Source organism: Salvelinus namaycush, chromosome 26 (assembly GCF_016432855.1).
Source record: "Salvelinus namaycush isolate Seneca chromosome 26, SaNama_1.0, whole genome shotgun sequence".
In the NCBI taxonomy this organism is placed as follows: domain Eukaryota; kingdom Metazoa; phylum Chordata; class Actinopteri; order Salmoniformes; family Salmonidae; genus Salvelinus; species Salvelinus namaycush.
This window is the reverse complement of record NC_052332.1, coordinates 1,407,217-1,425,570: the sequence shown is the minus strand read 5'-3', so window position 1 is coordinate 1,425,570 and position 18,354 is coordinate 1,407,217. Positions and strand designations below refer to the sequence as shown.

The window sequence follows — 18,354 nt, the reverse complement described above, 5'->3', positions numbered from 1 at the left end:
AAATGGGTCTTCCAAATGGACAATGACCCCAAGCATACTTCCAAAGTTGTGGCAAAATGGCTTTAGGACAACAAAGTCAAGGTATTGGAGTGGCCATTACAAAGCCCTGACCTCAATCCTATAGAAAATTTGTGGGCAGAACTGAAAAGCGTGTGCGAGCAAGGAGGCCTAGAAACCTGACTCGGATACACCAGCTCTGTCAGGAGGAATGGGCCAAAATTCAAGCTTGTGGAAGGCTACCCGAAACGTTTGACCCAAGTTACACTCATTTGGTAGCATTGCCTTTAAATTGTTTATGTAAACTTCTGACCCACTGGAAATGTGATGAAAGAAATAAAAGCTGAAATAAATCATTCTCTCTACTATTATTCTGACATTTCACATTCTTAAAATGAACTGGTGATCCTAACTGACCTAAGACAGGGAATTGTTACTTTAAATGTCAGGAATTGTGAAAAACTGAGTTTAAATGTATTTGGCTAAGGTGTATGTCAACTTCCGACTTCAACTGTCTGTTTCAAGAGACAGATAGGGAGAGAGAGAAGGAGGTGCCAGATGTAATGAAAGCACTCCCATCTTGGCCCTATAGATAAGACTGGCGGGGGTAATTGGGTTTTGTCAATTAGCGCTCCAGCGGGTAAGAGCCATCGAACAGAAAACAAGCAGCCCCTCTTTCTGTCCTCACTGAACTCTGCTGACGCATTCACTTTAACACAACACACACACACACACACACACACACACACACACACACACACACACACACACACACACACACACACACACACACACACACACACACACACACACACACACACACACACACACACAAACACACAGGTGTGCATAGTCATTCATAGACAAACACACATACACAAACAGAACGCTCTCCTCTTGCCCTTTCACTCTCACTTGTCTTCTCCACTTTAAAATCACTCTCTTTGAAATTGGCCCACTTTGTAGCAAATGACTGTCATGGATGCATCTAATGTAGATAGCTTAGAGGAGCAGTATTTTTCTTTTCAAAATGAAGGGGTTCATAGTTATTTGCTCTCTCTCTGTGGTGGATAGAAGGGAGACACACCTCTCTAGTGGTTATTTATGGAATCACTCTTACTCGCAAAAGGCTCACAGCTCAATCTACAGTCGTGGCCAAAAGTTTTGAGAATGACACAAATATTAATTTCCACAAAGTTTGCTGCTTCAGTGTCTTTAGATATTTTTGTCAGATGTTACTATGGAATACTGAAGCATAATTACAAGCATTTCATAAGTGCCAAAGGCTTTTATTGACAATTACTTGAAGTTGATGCAAAGAGTCAATATTTGCAGTGTTGACCCTTCTTTTTCAAGACCTCTGCAATCCGCCCTGGCATGCTGTCAATTAACTTCTGGGCCACATCCTGACTGATGGCAGCCCATTCTTGCATAATCAATGCTTGGAGTTTGTCAGAATTTGTGGGGTTTTGTTTGTCCACCCACCTCTTGAGGATTGATCACAAGTTCTCAATGGGATTAAGGTCTGGGGAGTTCGATGTTTTGTTCCCCGAGCCACTTAGCTATCACTTTTGCCTTATGGCAAGGTGCTCCATCATGCTGGAAAAGGCATTGTTCCTCACCAAACTGTTCCTGGATGGTTGGGAGAAGTTGCTCTCTGAGGATGTGTTGGTACCATTCTTTATTCATGGCTGTGTTCTTAGGCAAAATTGTGAGTGAGCCCACTCTCTTGGCTGAGAAGCAACCCCACACATGAATTGTCTCAGGATGCTTTACTGTTGGCATGACACAAGACTGATGGTAGCGCTCACCTTGTCTTCTCCGGACAAGCTTTTTTCCGGATGCCCCAAACAATCGGAAAGGGGATTCATCAGAGAAAATGACTTTACCCCAGTCCTCAGCAGTCCATTCCCTGTACCTTTTGCAGAATATCAGTCTGTCCCTGATGTTTTTCCTGGAGAGAAGTGGCTTCTTTGCTGCCCTTCTTGACAACAGGCCATCCTCCAAATGGCTTCGCCTCACTGTGCGTGCAGATGCACTCACACCTGCCTGCTGCCATTTCTGAGCAAGCGCTGTACTGGTGGTGCCCCGATCCCGCAGCCGAATCAACTTTAGGAGACGGTCCTGGCGCTTGCTGGACTTTCTTGGGCGCCTTCTTCAACAATTGAACCGCTCTCCTTGAAGTTCTTGATGATCCGATAAATGGTTGATTTAGGTACAATCTTACTGGCAGCAATATCCTTGCCTGTGAAGCCCTTTTTGTGCAAAGCAATGATGACGGCACGTGTTTCCTTGCAGGTAACCATGATTGACAGAGGAAGAACAATGATTCCAAGCACCACCCTCCTTTTGAAGCTTCCAGTCTGTTATTCGAACTCAATCAGCATGACAGAGTGATCTCCAGCCTTGTCCTCGTCAACACTCACACCTGTGTTAACGAGAGAATCACTGACATGATGTCAGCTGGTCCTTTTGCATGGCAAGAGGGACTTTGCAATTAATCTGATCACTCTTCATAACATTCTGGAGTATATGCAAATTGCCATCATACAAACTGAGGCAGCAGACTTTGTGAAAATGTATATTTGTGTCATTCTCAAAACTTTTGACCACGACTGTAGTAGTGATATGCTACTTTACAGTTTAATTTGACTGTAATTACAGTCTAGTCATATGATCAGTTGTGCAATTATTAAACTGGGAACAATAGCCAACTGGAGATAGTTCATTAACCTAATCATTGTACGCAGAGGGAGATGAAGAAATATTTGTATTTATTTTCATCTACATGCGTCCTCAGCGGGCAAAAAGTCTGTAATGCATTATTTCATCACTAGCAAAGTCATGCATACATATACACACACACACACACACACACACACTAACCCCAGTCTCTGTCTGCCTGTGTGTGTGTATTTCAGAGTGTGATGCAGGGGACCATTCCCTACCTGGGTACTTTCCTGACAGACCTAGTCATGATGGATACTGCCATGAAGGACTACCTGGACGTGAGAGTCGCACGCACGCACGCACGCACGCACGCACGCACGCACGCACGCACGCACGCACACACACACGCATGAACACACACCTTCTTCAACAATTTCTGTTCTAAAGAACATATTTTCTTGCTTACAGGGAGGGCTGATACATTTTGAGAAGAGGAGGAAGGTAAGAAATGCAACATGTATTTCATGTGCGATGATGATGAAGATGAACACTGCATACTTACCCTTATATTTCCTCTGGTCTTGTAGGAGTTTGAGGTGATCGCCCAGATCAAGCTTCTGCAGCTGGCCTGCAACAATTATAACTTCACCCGCAACAAGCGTTTCCGACATTGGTTCTCCGGTGTGGACAAACTCACTGAGGCCGAGAGGTAAGAGAAGGAACAGAGAGTATTCTGTTCGAAATACATGTAGTAGTATTTTCATAAACACCAGAAATAGATTATGGTGGGTGTGACAAACAGTATGTATTAGAATGGAAGGGTGGGAGAGAGGAGAGGATTATGAGACGGACAGTGGAAGAGAGGGAAGGGGAGGACTAGACACTTGAAAAGACAGGAACACACACATACTCTTCTCCGTGTGCTTTCCACAGCTACAGTCAGTCGTGTGAGATCGAGCCGCTGTCGGAGTCAGCCTCAAATACTCTGAAAAAGAAGAACACAGGAATCATCAAACGCTGGAGCGAGTGAGTCAAGAAATAAATCCTCCCAAAATTATTGCAGAAAGTATTTCTGTTCAATGGGTCCGATTCAGTCTTAGGAAATGTACACCTTTTAGACTTACCTTATTCATTCGCGTAACGTTGTCACGCCCTGGCCTTAGTTATCTTTGTTTTCTGTATTATTTTAGTTAGGTCAGGGTGTGACATGGGGGATGTTTTGTCTCCAGTCCCCATGTGTTTTGTCTCGTCTTGGGTGGTTGTATTGTATAGGGGGTTTTGTAGAGTTGTGTTATTAAACAACTGAAAACCCTCACACTTGTTGGCCAAAATATTTTCTCGTGGAGTTTTCATACAATAGGGTTTTCAGTATCTTAAGCCATCCCTTTAAATACAGTGTACCTTTTTAGTTCGAATTTTGTCAACAGAATCACTAGAATATATCGAGAGAACAGGTTCGGAATATTAGGGATCAATGAAAGAAAGCAATCTAAATATATGCAAATTCGACTCTGTTTCAGCACCAATTGGTAGATTTAAAAAGACTCTGATCTTGTAGATTATTTAGGTTTAGTAAAGTATTTATGAATCATAGAAAACAGATTTGGAGAGCCTTTACGCGCAAAAGAAAGATTAATTCTGAAAATTGCCACATTCATTTCTTCAACCCATTGTAATGTTGGAAGATTAGTGTACAAAGAATTATAACAGGGAGAATAGTGTACAATAGTAGGCTATTACCCCCGTCTATTGCCTGCACTAACCATGGAACTGTGTGATGACACAGCCAAGTATTGCGCAATGCGTCGGGTTCAAACTGTTACGGCTTGGTCTGAGCTCCATATTGATTTAATTAGCCTACATGTATTTTTAAAATTATTATCAACTGTTACTAATGATCCTCAGTAACAACCACACGGCCGTGATGGTGTTTACAGAGAAGGCCAAATGAAGGTAAAGGAAACAATGTAATTAAATGATAATGTAGGCTATACCAAATGAAGGGAACTAACAGTACATTTACAGTTGAATATGTGTGGTTATTAGGCCTAGTGACGTTCAATACTTATAGTGGCTAATATTTAACATGATAGAAATAGGGAACAGAGAATGTCGGGGTAGCCTATAATTAAGACATTCGAGAGTGCCCACTTTACTGTGGGAAAGTTGACATGTTGATATGCTTCATTTTGTTGCCATATGACTGCTTTCACATTTGTCTCCAGCGATCATAATAAGATAATATAGATCTAAAACAAGTGTCATTTATATTTACAATCCCCTTTTCCAAACGGTTTACTCATTTACTTACCTCTGATCAATAGCTCTTGTAAGTTATAAATTACAGTGCATGGACAATTGTGTTATTTCTATTGAAAAAATTAAGTAGATGCTTTTCCCACTTGGAACCAGTATGTTCTCTCGACCTTATTCATGGTTCCATCACGCGTAAAGATGGTGGAATTATTAGGGAATTAGTCAAGGTCAGAATATGGTGTATCTGTAGACATACCTCTGCCACACCTTCAAGTTTCCAAGTTTTAATGTCACATGCACAAGTACACTGAAATGCCTTTCTTGCAAACTCGAAACCCATCAATGCAATAATCAATAACAATGTATAGCTAGAAAAAAAAACACAAGAAATAAAAATAAGAAATATGAAAGTAAGTAAGTGTTAGGTTCTAATTTTCAGAGTAAATAACTCACGGACACTAGAGAAGCTTAACCAAGTTGAATTATTCCCAAAGAGTCGATACAGCTGTATTCAGACAAAAACATGTTTGTTTCCACCACCACAAGTATATATGCTCCACTTTAGGCCCTCCTCCTTCTCTCCAATCCTTACATCTTATGGTTCGACAGGAAGAGGGAAATAGGGTAATAAACCATAATTTCTACCTTCAGGGGATCTGACCTGACCTCAACCCCTCCTTCGCCTAATCCACATATGTCCATCCGCTTCCCCTATAGCAATCCTGTGACTTTCTCCCGTCCACCCAACACGTTCCAAAGCCATCTGTCTCCTACAGATAACCTTTAACTTCGGATATGAAAACCAGTCTCTTTCACTCCTTTATATGCTATGCTTCTGAGTATTAGATACAGGAAATATATTTAAGTCAGTTCCAATACCATATTTACAATGTGCAGGGATACTTGAGTGATGGAGGTAGATGAGTATAGCGGTAAGGGGACAAGGCAACAGGATATAAGATAAGCAGAGTAGAAGCAGCTTGTATGTGAGTGGGTGTGTGGGTGTGTAGAGTCAGTTTAAATGTGTGCGCATATTATGTGTAAGTGAGCAAATGATGGAGTGAGTGTTTGTGTGTGTGTTCATTTATTCCATCTCCACCTCAACCCAATGGCGGGTGAATAGCATGCCGTTCTCATGCTTAAGTTCAAGGTCAGAATAGGTGTATCGAGAAAAGTGCATAAAAAGGGAATTACATTCCAATTACGCGTGCTTAACTCGGGTCGGAATTCCCCCCTAATGATTTGCAGTCTATTTGTGTCAATGTTTCATTTCATTTACTCATTCTTCTTTCTCTTACTCTTCCTCTCATTCTGCATTTTCTTTCCCATCTCTCCCTTCTCCCTCTCCCTCCCATTCCTTCACTCCCTCTTTCAGTCGCCAGCCGGCCAGCTTGGAGCCGGGCTACTGCAGTGCGGGCAGCTCTCACTCCAAGTCCTTTGACCAGCTGCGCTACGCCCCCGGCCTGGGGGGCTCAAGTGGAGGTGGAGGGGGTGACGGAGCAGACTCCCTGAGCGTCACCTCAGCCGGCTCCAGCAGCTCCGACGTCGAGGAGATAAATATCAGCCTCATCTCCGACTCACCTGACGCCCACGAGCGAAAGGTGAGAGAGATGTTTTATTCACCAATTTAACCTTCATTTATACCGGAAGGTAAGTTAAGAACACACTCCTATTTACAATGGAGACATGTCAGAGGACAGTGTGCTATCGAATTCTGTCATTGTTGATGTCCGTAAGCAGGAAGTTGCTCCACTGTGTAAGATGATGATGTCATATCATTGAGTCTACCTTTAAAGACCATGATACCAGTATGATCACTATAGCGGTACTACTGTCATAGCATATTATAACTCTTCCAGCCCACAAGAAACAGCCCATGTGAAGCCCACTGGTGACTGTAGCTCTTAATTCCTTTTCTGTAGACCTCCACGCCTTCCGTAAAACATTCCAATTCCACGTTAGGGAAGTGCGGCCCCTTGCCTGACCTGGCACCCACGGTACTATTTACTACTTCCTGTACCATATTTCTGTTTCACCTACACTAGCTCGTGGCACAGCCATTTCACACTACCATCAAAGGAGTGTGCTGTTTGCACTGTTTCTATCTATCTGTGTGACGTCACCATCACATCATCCCTGTAGCCATTTTTGGGGGGGGGCGAGAATGGCGTGTGCATGTTGAGTCGTTTTCGAATGTGTGCAGGTGTCGAGTTGATTTATGCGTCTGCTCACTATGATCATGACCGCACTTTGACCTGTTTGTTTTGACTGGGTTTCATTTGTTGTGTCTTTAATTGGGGATGAAGAGTTCACCTTGTATCCATACTGCTCATAACAACTCAATAGAAGTAGCATTGTGGGTTTCGCCTGGTCGCACATTCATCACTCCAACATTTTTCATTGTGTTTTCTACATGCATGTCATGCTAGTGGCATGTTCAAGTCATGCAAACACCGTCCCATCACTCATCATGTAAAACAACACCAGTCTCAATTCCAGTGTTCCCAAATGTTTGTCAAAATACACTGGAATTCATTCAACAGTTTCCAAACATGGTAAATGTACCTGTTTAAGAAGCATTGCTCTCCTTGATTGCATTTCAATAGTCTAACCTGTGCTGCCCCCCTTCTCTCTTGGTCTCTCTCCAGTTCTGGGAGTCCACTTCTCTGTCCTCCTTGGACGCCTCTGGTGTGGGATCTGGCTCGGGCTCCAGCAGCGCCTCCTCCTCCTCCATGTCCTCCACGCCCGTGGTAGGGGCCGGCTCCCGCTCGCACAAGCGCTCCATGTCGGGTGTGTCCAACTACTCGTCGCTGTCACTGCCCCTCTACAACCAGCAGGTGGACGATTGCTGCATCATCCGGGTCAGCCTGGACGTGGACAACGGCAACATGTACAAGAGCATCTTGGTGAGCTGCTGCGTTGGTGATGATTATGGTAGATTAGAAAGAGAAATTCCCTGCCAATGTGTTTGGTGGTTGTGGGGTCTGGTTGAGCCAATGCCAATGTCTTATTGTGGTCTTAATGTGATCTCCAGGTGACCAGTCAGGACAAGACGCCGGCGGTGATCAGGAAGGCCATGGTGAAACACAACCTGGACCGGGAGAGAGCGGAGGACTACGAACTGCTGCAGAAGATCTCTGAGCAGAAAGGTCAGTCAGCTGTCTGTCATGCTCACCTCAAGACTTCGAGCGGAACCTGAAAGATACAAACCTCAGAGTTGATGCATTTTGAACTACATTCCAAAGTTACAAACATTTCAGTGTTCCTAACCCATTTCCAATGTGTTCCTATCTCTGGTCCTACTGTACTATTTTGAAATATCTGCACTCTGTAAGCCGTGTCTAACAATCTCTCCGTCCATCTTCTCAACCAGATTTTAACATTCCATCTTGCCTGTTGGTTCAATGTGTCTTTTAACCATACCTGTGTTTCTTTTGCACCCCCTTCCCTCCACAGAGCTGAAGATTCCAGACAATGCCAACGTTTTCTATGCCATGAACTCCTCGGCCAACTACGACTTTGTCCTGAAGAAACGTGGCTTCCCCAAGGTGGGCCGGACCAAGCACGTGACCAGCTCCACACTGCCGCGCATGAAGCAGAAAGGCCTGAAAATCGGCAAGGGCATCTTCTGAGGGGCTACACCATGTCCTCTCCCACCTCCCGCTTCCTGCTGGGCTCTCTGGGTTCCATCTTTTAGTACCACCCTTGCTGTGCCATGGTAGAGGGGCCAGCCGCCAGCTCGGTCTTGTGTTCGGCGTCTGAGCGTCAAAGCCTCAGAGGACTAATACAGCTGAGTGGGATGGAAAGACCTATAGGCCAATGAACTTGCACAAATCACTTCCTGTTAGCTTCAGCCCTCTGTGGATGTCCTAATCGAGAGTGAGCACTCAAGAGGGAAAACTGAGGGAAAATGGTAACTGTATTTCATCCAGGTGCGTCTAAAAATGCCTTCCCTCTTAAAGGAGTTATACTCCCTATCATTTCTACAGAACCCTCCCTCAGCTGGTGTGTGTGTGTGTGTGCGTGCGTGCGTAAAGTACTCAAGCACTCAGAGAAAGAGCGAGAGAGAGATGGACAGAGATGGAAACATGAATGTTGTATTGTGAAATGAACCGTGGTCTTTAAATGTCTAGTCTGTTTGTTCCATGTAGTGTAAAGAAAAAAAGAAGAATGAAAGGTCTGTCCTTCTTGTCCTTTATTTCTCTCTTTCATTAAGGCCTTTTTTCCTTGTGTACCAGTTAATTCAGGAGATAAAGGAAAGAGAGGAAAAGAAAGAACTCAAATTAAAACATACTGGTCCACTCCGCGTGTGCCAAAGAACAGATAAGAGTGGACTATGACATATGATCATAGACCGTTTTTGGGAGCATGGAGATTGCAGTGAGTTTGCTTGCTGTTGAGAGATTCCTTGCACCACAGATGTGTGATTCTTTGTCTATGACTCTGATAGAAGATCATCTGATATGACGAGTCCTTGGTTTGTAGTACCCCATGTCTATCCATTTCTTACAGTATTGCAGCACTTAGGATCAAACCTAACGTCCCTAACTATCAGCAGCCATGTCAGTGGTATTGTGGATTACAGTGTTAAAGCCTGTGTTCATGCTCAAAGGGTTTTCTGAAATGATTGACTTTTTGACTGTGACCGTGTCACACTGTGTCCTGTGCATGGCAATAAACATTCTAAAATGGACACAGGATTGGGTCTCTATCAGAGGGCAGGCTATATGTAGGCTGGCTATACTTTACTTCTATAGCCTTTTTACATATTGTGCCAACCTGAACCATAGTGTGCTGGCTGGCTCTGATATTTTATTTTAACATGGTCCTGTCCAGCACAGTTCCAGCAACTATGGTTGATGCATAACTAGGCCAGCGCAGTACAGCTTGGCTCAGCTCAGTACAGTAGTGTAAAAAGGGTATGTCAACTTCCACAACAGTTTTAAACATTGAATTTACATTTCACAACACATCCTTGATGTGCCTAATAGTAAAGCCATGGAAATGTTTTCAGGTGCTATAATGATAGTTTTTCATATGTCAATTATCATAAGGATGGGTGGTCATAGGGGAGTGGCTATGGACACTCCTGGTGCCAAAATTGATGACGTTTGTTGTGCAGTGAGAGTCGAGTGGTGACGAACGGATTCGGTTCAGTCATTTCAGACAGTCTTCCTGATGAGCCGTTCCCAGCAAGCTAGTTTAATGCTCGTGGCTAAAAACGTCAGCGAGAACTTGAAACTTGTCGGCCGAAGTTGGGACTTGGGAGTGTTAAGAATCCTTTAGTTTTTGTCTAATTAATAATTTTACAAAATGTAACGTTAGAGGTAGTACATTTTCGGTGAAAATCACTATTGGCTACACTATCTACTTCCCTATCCTTACTGCGTCAAGCGGGAGAGAAGGACACGGTGCCCTGTGTTGCGTTGGCTTGCAGTGCAAACTCTCCCCATTGAGCAGTGTAGACTGCATAACGGTGACATCCATCTAGATCACTACCAACATTAAATTGTTTTTCATGTAGGCTGCTATCCTACTCAAAATAAAATCAAGTGGGATGGAACAAATTGGAGATGGTGACCAAATCCAGATGACCAATACTACAAGTTGTTTCTCCCTCGCCCATCCCTTTCTTTTACAAGTTTTAACTAGCGCCACGCTGCTGCTGTTGCCAGCTAGCCAGCATAAACTAGCTGGGAAGGGCCTATCAGGACGACTGAACCAAATCCACACTCGACTCTCAGCTGCGCTACATATGTCTATCACGTTTTAAGGTAGGACCCAGATGGAGACAGAGACAGGCAAACGACAGGTCAAGGCAGGCAGAGGTCAATAATCCAGCGAGAGTGTAAGGCACCGGAACAGCAGGTGGGCTCATGGTTAGGTGAGGCAGAGGTCGGTAATCCAGAGTAGAGGCAAAGGTACAGGACGGCAGGCAGGCTCGGGGCAGGCAGGCAGAAAAGGTAAAAACTGTTTAACTAGAAAACAGGGACTATAGCGAAGACAGGAGCAAGGGAAACCGCTGGTAGGTTTGAACGAACAAAACGAACTGGCACAGACAGACAGAAAACACAGGTATAAGTACCCAGGGGATAACGGGGAAGATGGGCAACACCTGGAGGGAGGTGGAGACAAGCACAAGGATAGGTGAAACAGATCAGGGCATGACAATGTCATCCATTTGAGCACCAGGTGTGTCCGTATAGCCTCTCCCTAGTCACATTATATAAGTACTGCGTTATGAATGCATTCAACTGTGCTGGTTGGTGACAGTGATGGTTGCTGTATGTTTGTGAATATTGGGGTCCGGGAGTCTACTGCCCTTATGTCATTCGGTGGACTTCATATCGGTGGTGTTGATGGAAGTTGCCCCTAAGCCCTGATTCAAGGTCAGCTTATATTCCTACGTCCTATGACCAAGGTTAGGATTGAGGTTGGGAACGCTAAACCTAGATCTGTGGTTAAAGACAACTTCTGTAATGCGTCAATGAATGAGGGATGGATCCTTTGTGCACATCTCAAACTTTTGTGTAAGTTCCCAGTTAATGTGTGCGTGTAAGTGAGAGTTCATCCCGGAATGTGTGCTTATTGTTTCTCTTTTTTTGTGAATGTCTTTGTGTGCCTTCCCCAGGTACCCAGAATATCTATATATCAGAGAGAGGGTGGGGGGTGGGGGGGGGGTCTGTCATAAATATGTCGAACTTTTCAGGTTTCACAAATGTTAGTCTGTGTGTGTGTGTGAAAGAGACTCTCTTCTGTGTCTGTGTTGTTTTTGGTAAAAGTAAGGGCCGAAGACTGCACCGATCAAACTAAGTTAGTCCCTCTCAGAAACACTGCCTGATCAGGAACATGTCCCCATGCCTCAACCTCTCACAATGATCATCCTTAAAACCTTTGTGCCATCGCTCTCCATCACTGTCAAAGACTCAGAACTCTCTAACGATTACCTGTTCAATGTTTTTTCTATGTTATTTTTGTATTTTTTGTATTATAAAAGACTCAATGTCCTTTGTACTTTAGATTTTGTGTGTGTGTTTGCTTTATTTATTAACTTGTAAATACTTTTGTAGCATTCTACATTTTGTTTCTTTTCCCATGCAATTACAAATTAATATGTAAATATATATGCGATGGTTATACCACTGTATTTGCAGGTCCACTTGTCTCCATATCCCTTTGACTTTGGTTGCTTTACGTCAATCCTGTCTTTTGTATAATGGTCAGTTTTGATATTGCTTTCCCCCTTATTGCGCTGTTTGTAATGGAGAAAAACCCACCTAATAAACACTTACCATGTGTCAAATCATCTGCATTTGTCTCTGCTGTACTACACTGTATATAAGAATACCCCACTGAAAAACACTTTAATGGTTATACATAGGCAGTCATAACACCTTTGAGGTTTCCTCAGGTCATGACACCATTGAGAGTTGCAGTATGGTTCATAAAATCTTTTACTTTATTTAATCTTTATAAAATCTTTATTTATTAACATCCATGGAGTGCTTTCAAAATAAGTTGCTTTCAATACAATGGAACAAAATAGTACAAAAACTGGGATATCAAAAGATGTGAAATATCATTCAATTCTACATCAAATCAAACGCAAGCTCTGTGTACAGATACAACACATCAGTTCAAATGTCCTGTTGAACAAATTAGCAGTGACTACTGTTGCTCAGAAACTCACTTACTGCTCTCTGTTAGGGGTCGATTCAATCGGTATCGCAGAAGATCCGTGGTATAGTGCAATTGAAATGTAACGGTCAATTACGATTGAGCGTTTACCGTGAATGCAGTCACGCGAACCCTAGAATATTGCCTTTAAATGTAAATTCCGTGATACAGATTGAATCAAGCCGGTGGCGACGTCATACGCCAGAGGGGAGGAGCAGGAGCAGACATGACACCCTCTCCCCACACAAGGCACTTAGGCATTTCCCTTTGATTTGCGCCTCTTTTAAATACAATACACCTGTTGTAAAGTTCTGTTTTTGTCTCTGCTATTTCTTGTTTCATTGGATGACCATGGTGATGTGGTAATATGTTTTTTTTATGTGCACCTAATGCACTTGAGGAAATAAAGCCTTTTCTACATACAGGACACGTATTCACTCAGTTGCCAGTTTATTAGGTACATCCATCTATTACCGGGTCGGAACCCCCTGTAGCCATGAAGGGATGCATCAGGTCAGCAACAATGTTCAGGTACACTGTGGCGTTCAAAACATTCCCCACACCATTACACCACCACCAGCCTGTACCGTCGACACCAGATAGGATGGGGCCATGAAGTCATGTTGCCTACGCCTAATCCTGATTCCGCCATCAGCATGACGCAACAGGAACCGGAATTCGTCAGATGTTTTTCCACTCCTCAATAATTGTGTTCTGCTGTTGGTGATCGTGTGCCCACTGCAGCCTCTTCTTCTTGTTTTTAGATATCGGGGGTGGTCATCTGTTGCAATAGCACATCCGTGACAAGGACAGACAAGTTGTGCTTTCTCAAATTCCGTTCTACACATCGTTGTTGTACTGCACTGTTATTTGCCTATTTGTGGCCCGTCTCTTAGCTTGCCTGATTCCTGCCATTCTCCTTCGACCTCCCTCATCAACGAGCTGTTTTCGCCCACAGGATTGCCGCTGACTGATGTTCTTTGTTTGTGGCACCATTCTCGGTAAACCTTAGACACTGTCATGCATGAAAAGGCCAGGAGGCTGGCCGTTTCTGAGATACAGGAACCGGCGCGCCTGGCACCAACAATCATACCACACTCGAAGTCGCTTAGGTCACTCGTTTTTCCCATTTTAACGTTCAATCAAACAGCAACTGAATGTCTCAATACCTGTCGGCCTTATATAGCATGCCATGGCCACATGACTCAATGTCTGTAGGAGCGAACCATTTTTGTGAACGGGGAGGTGTACCTAATAAATTGGCTACTGATTGTATGATCTCTCCCCTGTATGAATCCTCATGTAAATTGTCAGAGAAATGTGAGCGGCGAAACACAAACTGCAATTAAGGGATTTCTCCAGTGTCGATTTCTCTCCTGTGTGTCTCGTCATGTGCACTTTCATATCTGTGCCAAAGCGGAAACATTTCCACACAAAAACTACTAATATGTAGTATGAGGTTTCTCGCATGTGTGAATCCTTATATGCAACATGTTTGCTTTCTGAATGAATCCTTTGCCACAAAAGTAAAAGTGATACGATTTCTCCCTTGTGTGGCTCCTGATGTAAACTTTCAGATTAGAGCTGTCGCTGAAACCTTTGCCACAATGAGGACATTGATAGGTTTTCTCCCCTGAGTGGCTCCTAATGTGTCTGATCATATTAAAGCTGTTGCTGAAACATTTCCCAAAATGTGGCCATTTTAATAATTTCTCCCCTTTGTGAATCCCCATATGCATTATTAACTTAGTACTCATAGTGAAGTCCTATGAGTCACTTTCACTATGAGTTTGGAGATGAACTTACATACTCTCTGTGGAATCAAAGCTTTCTCCACACACGCCACAAAAAAGGTCTTCATCCATTGTATGCATTGTCATGTGACTAACTAAAGAAACCATGGAGATGAAATACTTTCCACACACCTTACACCAATGAAGAGGCGGCGCAGCAGGACTTTGACGTACACTACTAGGTGATTTCAAATGGGACAACTCCATGGATTTCCTACCCTTATTACCACTGATGTCCTTTTATAGTCTGTATTCTCTTTGATCCTAGTCACCAAGATCCTCCTCTCTCCATCCGATCATCCCTATTTTCACTGAGCTGCAGAACAGTGTGGATTTACTGGTTGGTTCTGATATGCTGTGGCCCTCTTTATCAGGTTCTGTTTTCATCTGTTCAGGTGAGGTGCCTCTGTCAGTTTTTCTCACGTTAGGTTTGGTAAAACAGAAAGACTCAAAATACCATCATTGTGTAGTAAAACCGTGAAAAGTAGTGCACCTAAGCTGAGATCTGGTGTTTGGAGGGTGTTTACATGTAAATCCAACAATGTTGAAATGGTGCTGGAATAGTGGAGGCAGCTCCTGCTTTCTTTTTGACTTGCTGTAACTCTCCATGGTTCTAAATCAATAGTTATTTAGTAGTCCAAAAATGTCGGAAACGTTAACTTGCTTGAGCATGCTGTAGGTCATGTAACTGTTTGTCACATGCAATATGCTTCGTGGACTTCACCAGACAGATGTCGTTTTCCAGTTTTGTGAGGAAACAAATGTTTGGTTGAATTTATTCTGCTACTGTGTCTTCTTATTTTCTCGGCCTTAGGCCTGTATATGACGGTGGCATGGCATATCAATTAACAGGATTTATAGAGCAAACAATGCAAATTATCATAACACATAGGTTGTAATCGGGCTTTTTTTCCCTAGCTTAGTTTCCCCAGTTACTTTACGCACGCACGGCAACTGCAAACATCACTGTAGCTCCGCCACCTTCCACCAAGGTTGACATTGACAGATGTGGTGGATTGAGATGCAGCCAATGCAAAAAACAGATAGGAAAAAAAGATGGCATAGATCAAATAAAATAAAAACACTGTCATGAGACGGTCTACAACTCAGCCAGGTCACCTGTGACACAAGTCAATATTCGGCGTCCATCCATGTCTGAGGACGTCGGGAGATGACGTGAAAACCGGCCACTTGGGACAACACTGAGCACTGTTACCTTCAAGTAGGTTTTGGTTTTGCGGATGGGCATAAGCATCTGCCTCTGGTGCCGAAGGTTGCGTGTTCGATTCCAGAGATAGAAATTTGTTTTTGAGATTTTTGTTTAAGCCTATCCCAACCTTAATGCCTAAACTTAACCTTAAACACTTCTACAACAGCATGAACAACCATTACTTTATGCAGCAACAACAAAAAAACTTTACCCAGCTGCTATTTCTTAGGAGAAAAGTGATTATTCTCGGGATGGAACATTTGTAAAATACCAGGAAAATGTTCAACCCTAGTCTGTAGCTTATTCTTTGGAGCTTCTGGTGAAGCTCATGTTTGGAGCTTCTGGTGAACCATGATGTGCAGGCATAATCAAAGTGACACTCGACTAGCGCACTTGTCAGGGTCTTAGGGTGTCTATAGGTTTCCATCCAATTGGCAACAGATTTTCATGCGAATATTCTAAAATCTGCATAAAAACAATATGCACATTTCAGGGTTTCCTTCAGGAAAATGTGGCGACGGACAACGTGACCGGATTTTAATTTACCGGACATTTGAGAAATGTACCCGACATCCATATGCATTCAGATCCGACCTGTTTTCGCTTTGTCATTATGGGGCATTGTGTGTCGATTGATCAATTTTAGAATAAGGCTGTAACGTAACAAAATGTGGAAAAAGGGAAGGGGTCTGAATACTTTCCGAATGCACTGTATATATCCTATATAAAAGGAAGAGAAGCTTAGGCCTAGCTCCAGAGATAGAGGTATGCCAGCGGCATTCTATGAAATGACATGCATTTCTTTGTCAGATGACTACTGGGTCTGCTATACAGATATAGATAGAAGGAGGGTCATTTGTACATTTTTTATCCGAATATTTTGTATAAAGATACGCATTATATTGTTCGATTATAGGAGTAACTCTGGTAGGAATGAAACATTCTTCCTCACCTCAAGTTCAGCTGTCGGAGTCAGTTGGAGTGCCTGTGCACACTGCCTTCATATCATAGGCGTGCAGTAGCTATAGCTTAATAGTAGCCACACCAAACCTTCCCAAAAGTTTCTAAATTGTATTTAGGTAATATCAAAAGTAAGTCAAGCCATTGTTTATAGGGAAAATAAGAGCAGGCTATTATATTGTGGCAAACACAGCATTAGAGTTGGAACTTAATTTCTAACAGTCCTACACAATTAAAACAACAGACATAACTAAACCAAACAGGTTTTGCATATTTAAAGAACTGGTATGGATTAATAAAGAGGCTTACAACAATAGCAATGCTATACAATAATAATAACACATTTCATTCAAGTTCCAAAATTGTATCCTACCAGAATACGGAGTTGCACAGTAGCCTGCATTCTTCTCATCTTAGACCACTACAATATTAAAACTTATATTAAATTCCAGTTGTAGACTTTTCACTATAGGCATATTCTTTTTCCTATAACTTTTGTTTTATTTCAATGAAAAATGACTCCATCTTCGCAATCAACGCTAGCCTAGGTTAGGTTTTCGGAAACAGCAGAGTGAGTACCCCCCTATCCACATCGATGGGACTGCAGTGGAGAAGGTGGAAAGCATCAAGTTCCTCGGCGTACACATCACTGACAAACTGTCTGACACAAACTGTCTGACACAGACAGTGTGGTGAAGAAGAAATGTGTCTTTGGACTTAAAACCCTCAAACTTTTACAGATGCACAATTGAGAGCATCCTGTCGGGCTGTATCACCGCCTGGTACGGCAACTGCACCGCCCGCAACTGCAGGGCTTTCCAGAGGGTGGTGCGGTCTGCCCAACGCATCACTGGGGGCAGACTACCTGCCCTCCAGGACCCCTACAGCACCTGATGTCACAGGAAGGCCAAAAAGATAATAAAGGACAACAACCACCCGAGGCACTGCCTGTTCACCCCGCTGTCATCCAGAAGGCGAGGTCAGTACAGGTGAATCAAAGCTGGGACCGAGAGACTGAAAAATAGCTTCTATCTCAAGGCCATCAGACTGTTAAATAGCCATCAGTAGCACATTAGAGGCTGCTGCCTATATACACAGACTTTAAATCACTGGCCACTTTAATAAATGGAACACTAGTCACTTTAATAATGTTTACATATTTTGCATTACTCATCTCATATGTATATACTGTATTCTATACTCTTGTATCTTAGTCTATGCTGCTCTGACATTGTTCATCCATATATTTATAAATTCTTAATTACATTCCTTTACTTAGATGTGTGTGTATTGTGTGTTTGTGAAATTGTTAGATATTACTTGTTCGATAGTAATGCACTCTTGGAGCTAGAAACACACGCATTTCACTACACCCGCAATAACATCTGCATGTGACCAATAAAATTTTATTTTATTTGAGTCTAGTCAATAACTCAACTTTCTCCCAACACAATTTCCTTCCCAGTTCACATCTTTATTTTTTTTATTCCCAAGGGAAAGGTAAAAATAATTTTAAAAACACATACACCTCAAATATACATTAACACACAGAAACAGCAAATCCTCCATATAATTAATCTCATAGGCCTAATAGTACTGTAGAGCTCTTTTAACTTGCACACAATATAGCTGGGTCGCCCTGTCCTGTCCCTAGTGGTCCACCACCCTGCAGCGCCCCAACCCAACACATCCCACTCAGCTTTAGGATCTTAGTGAAACATTCATTATTGGTTTGGGGTGTGTTAGGCCAAGGCCAGAGTGACAACCCACAGGACAGCAGACCACCAGGGC

The 18,354-nt window shown here is 43.0% G+C and overlaps 1 protein-coding gene across 3 annotated transcripts in view; it reads left to right on the top strand.

Moving 5' to 3' along the window:
• Positions 1–10,905, top strand: part of LOC120021291 (ral guanine nucleotide dissociation stimulator-like) — a 58,510-nt gene extending 47,605 nt beyond the window's left edge. For 2 of the 3 annotated variants that reach the window (XM_038964988.1, XM_038964985.1), the window contains 9 exons: positions 2,919–3,005; positions 3,136–3,168; positions 3,255–3,376; positions 3,601–3,693; positions 6,299–6,524; positions 6,846–6,920; positions 7,572–7,829; positions 7,958–8,072; positions 8,380–10,905. In XM_038964988.1, the coding sequence (XP_038820916.1) occupies positions 2,919–3,005; positions 3,136–3,168; positions 3,255–3,376; positions 3,601–3,693; positions 6,299–6,524; positions 6,846–6,920; positions 7,572–7,829; positions 7,958–8,072; positions 8,380–8,555 (1,185 nt within the window). In that variant the 3' untranslated portion in view covers positions 8,556–10,905. The remainder of the gene's footprint in view (positions 1–2,918; positions 3,006–3,135; positions 3,169–3,254; positions 3,377–3,600; positions 3,694–6,298; positions 6,525–6,845; positions 6,921–7,571; positions 7,830–7,957; positions 8,073–8,379) is intronic. The other variant, XM_038964987.1, reaches the window with a different exon arrangement.
• The last annotated feature ends 7,449 nt before the right edge of the window (positions 10,906–18,354 follow it).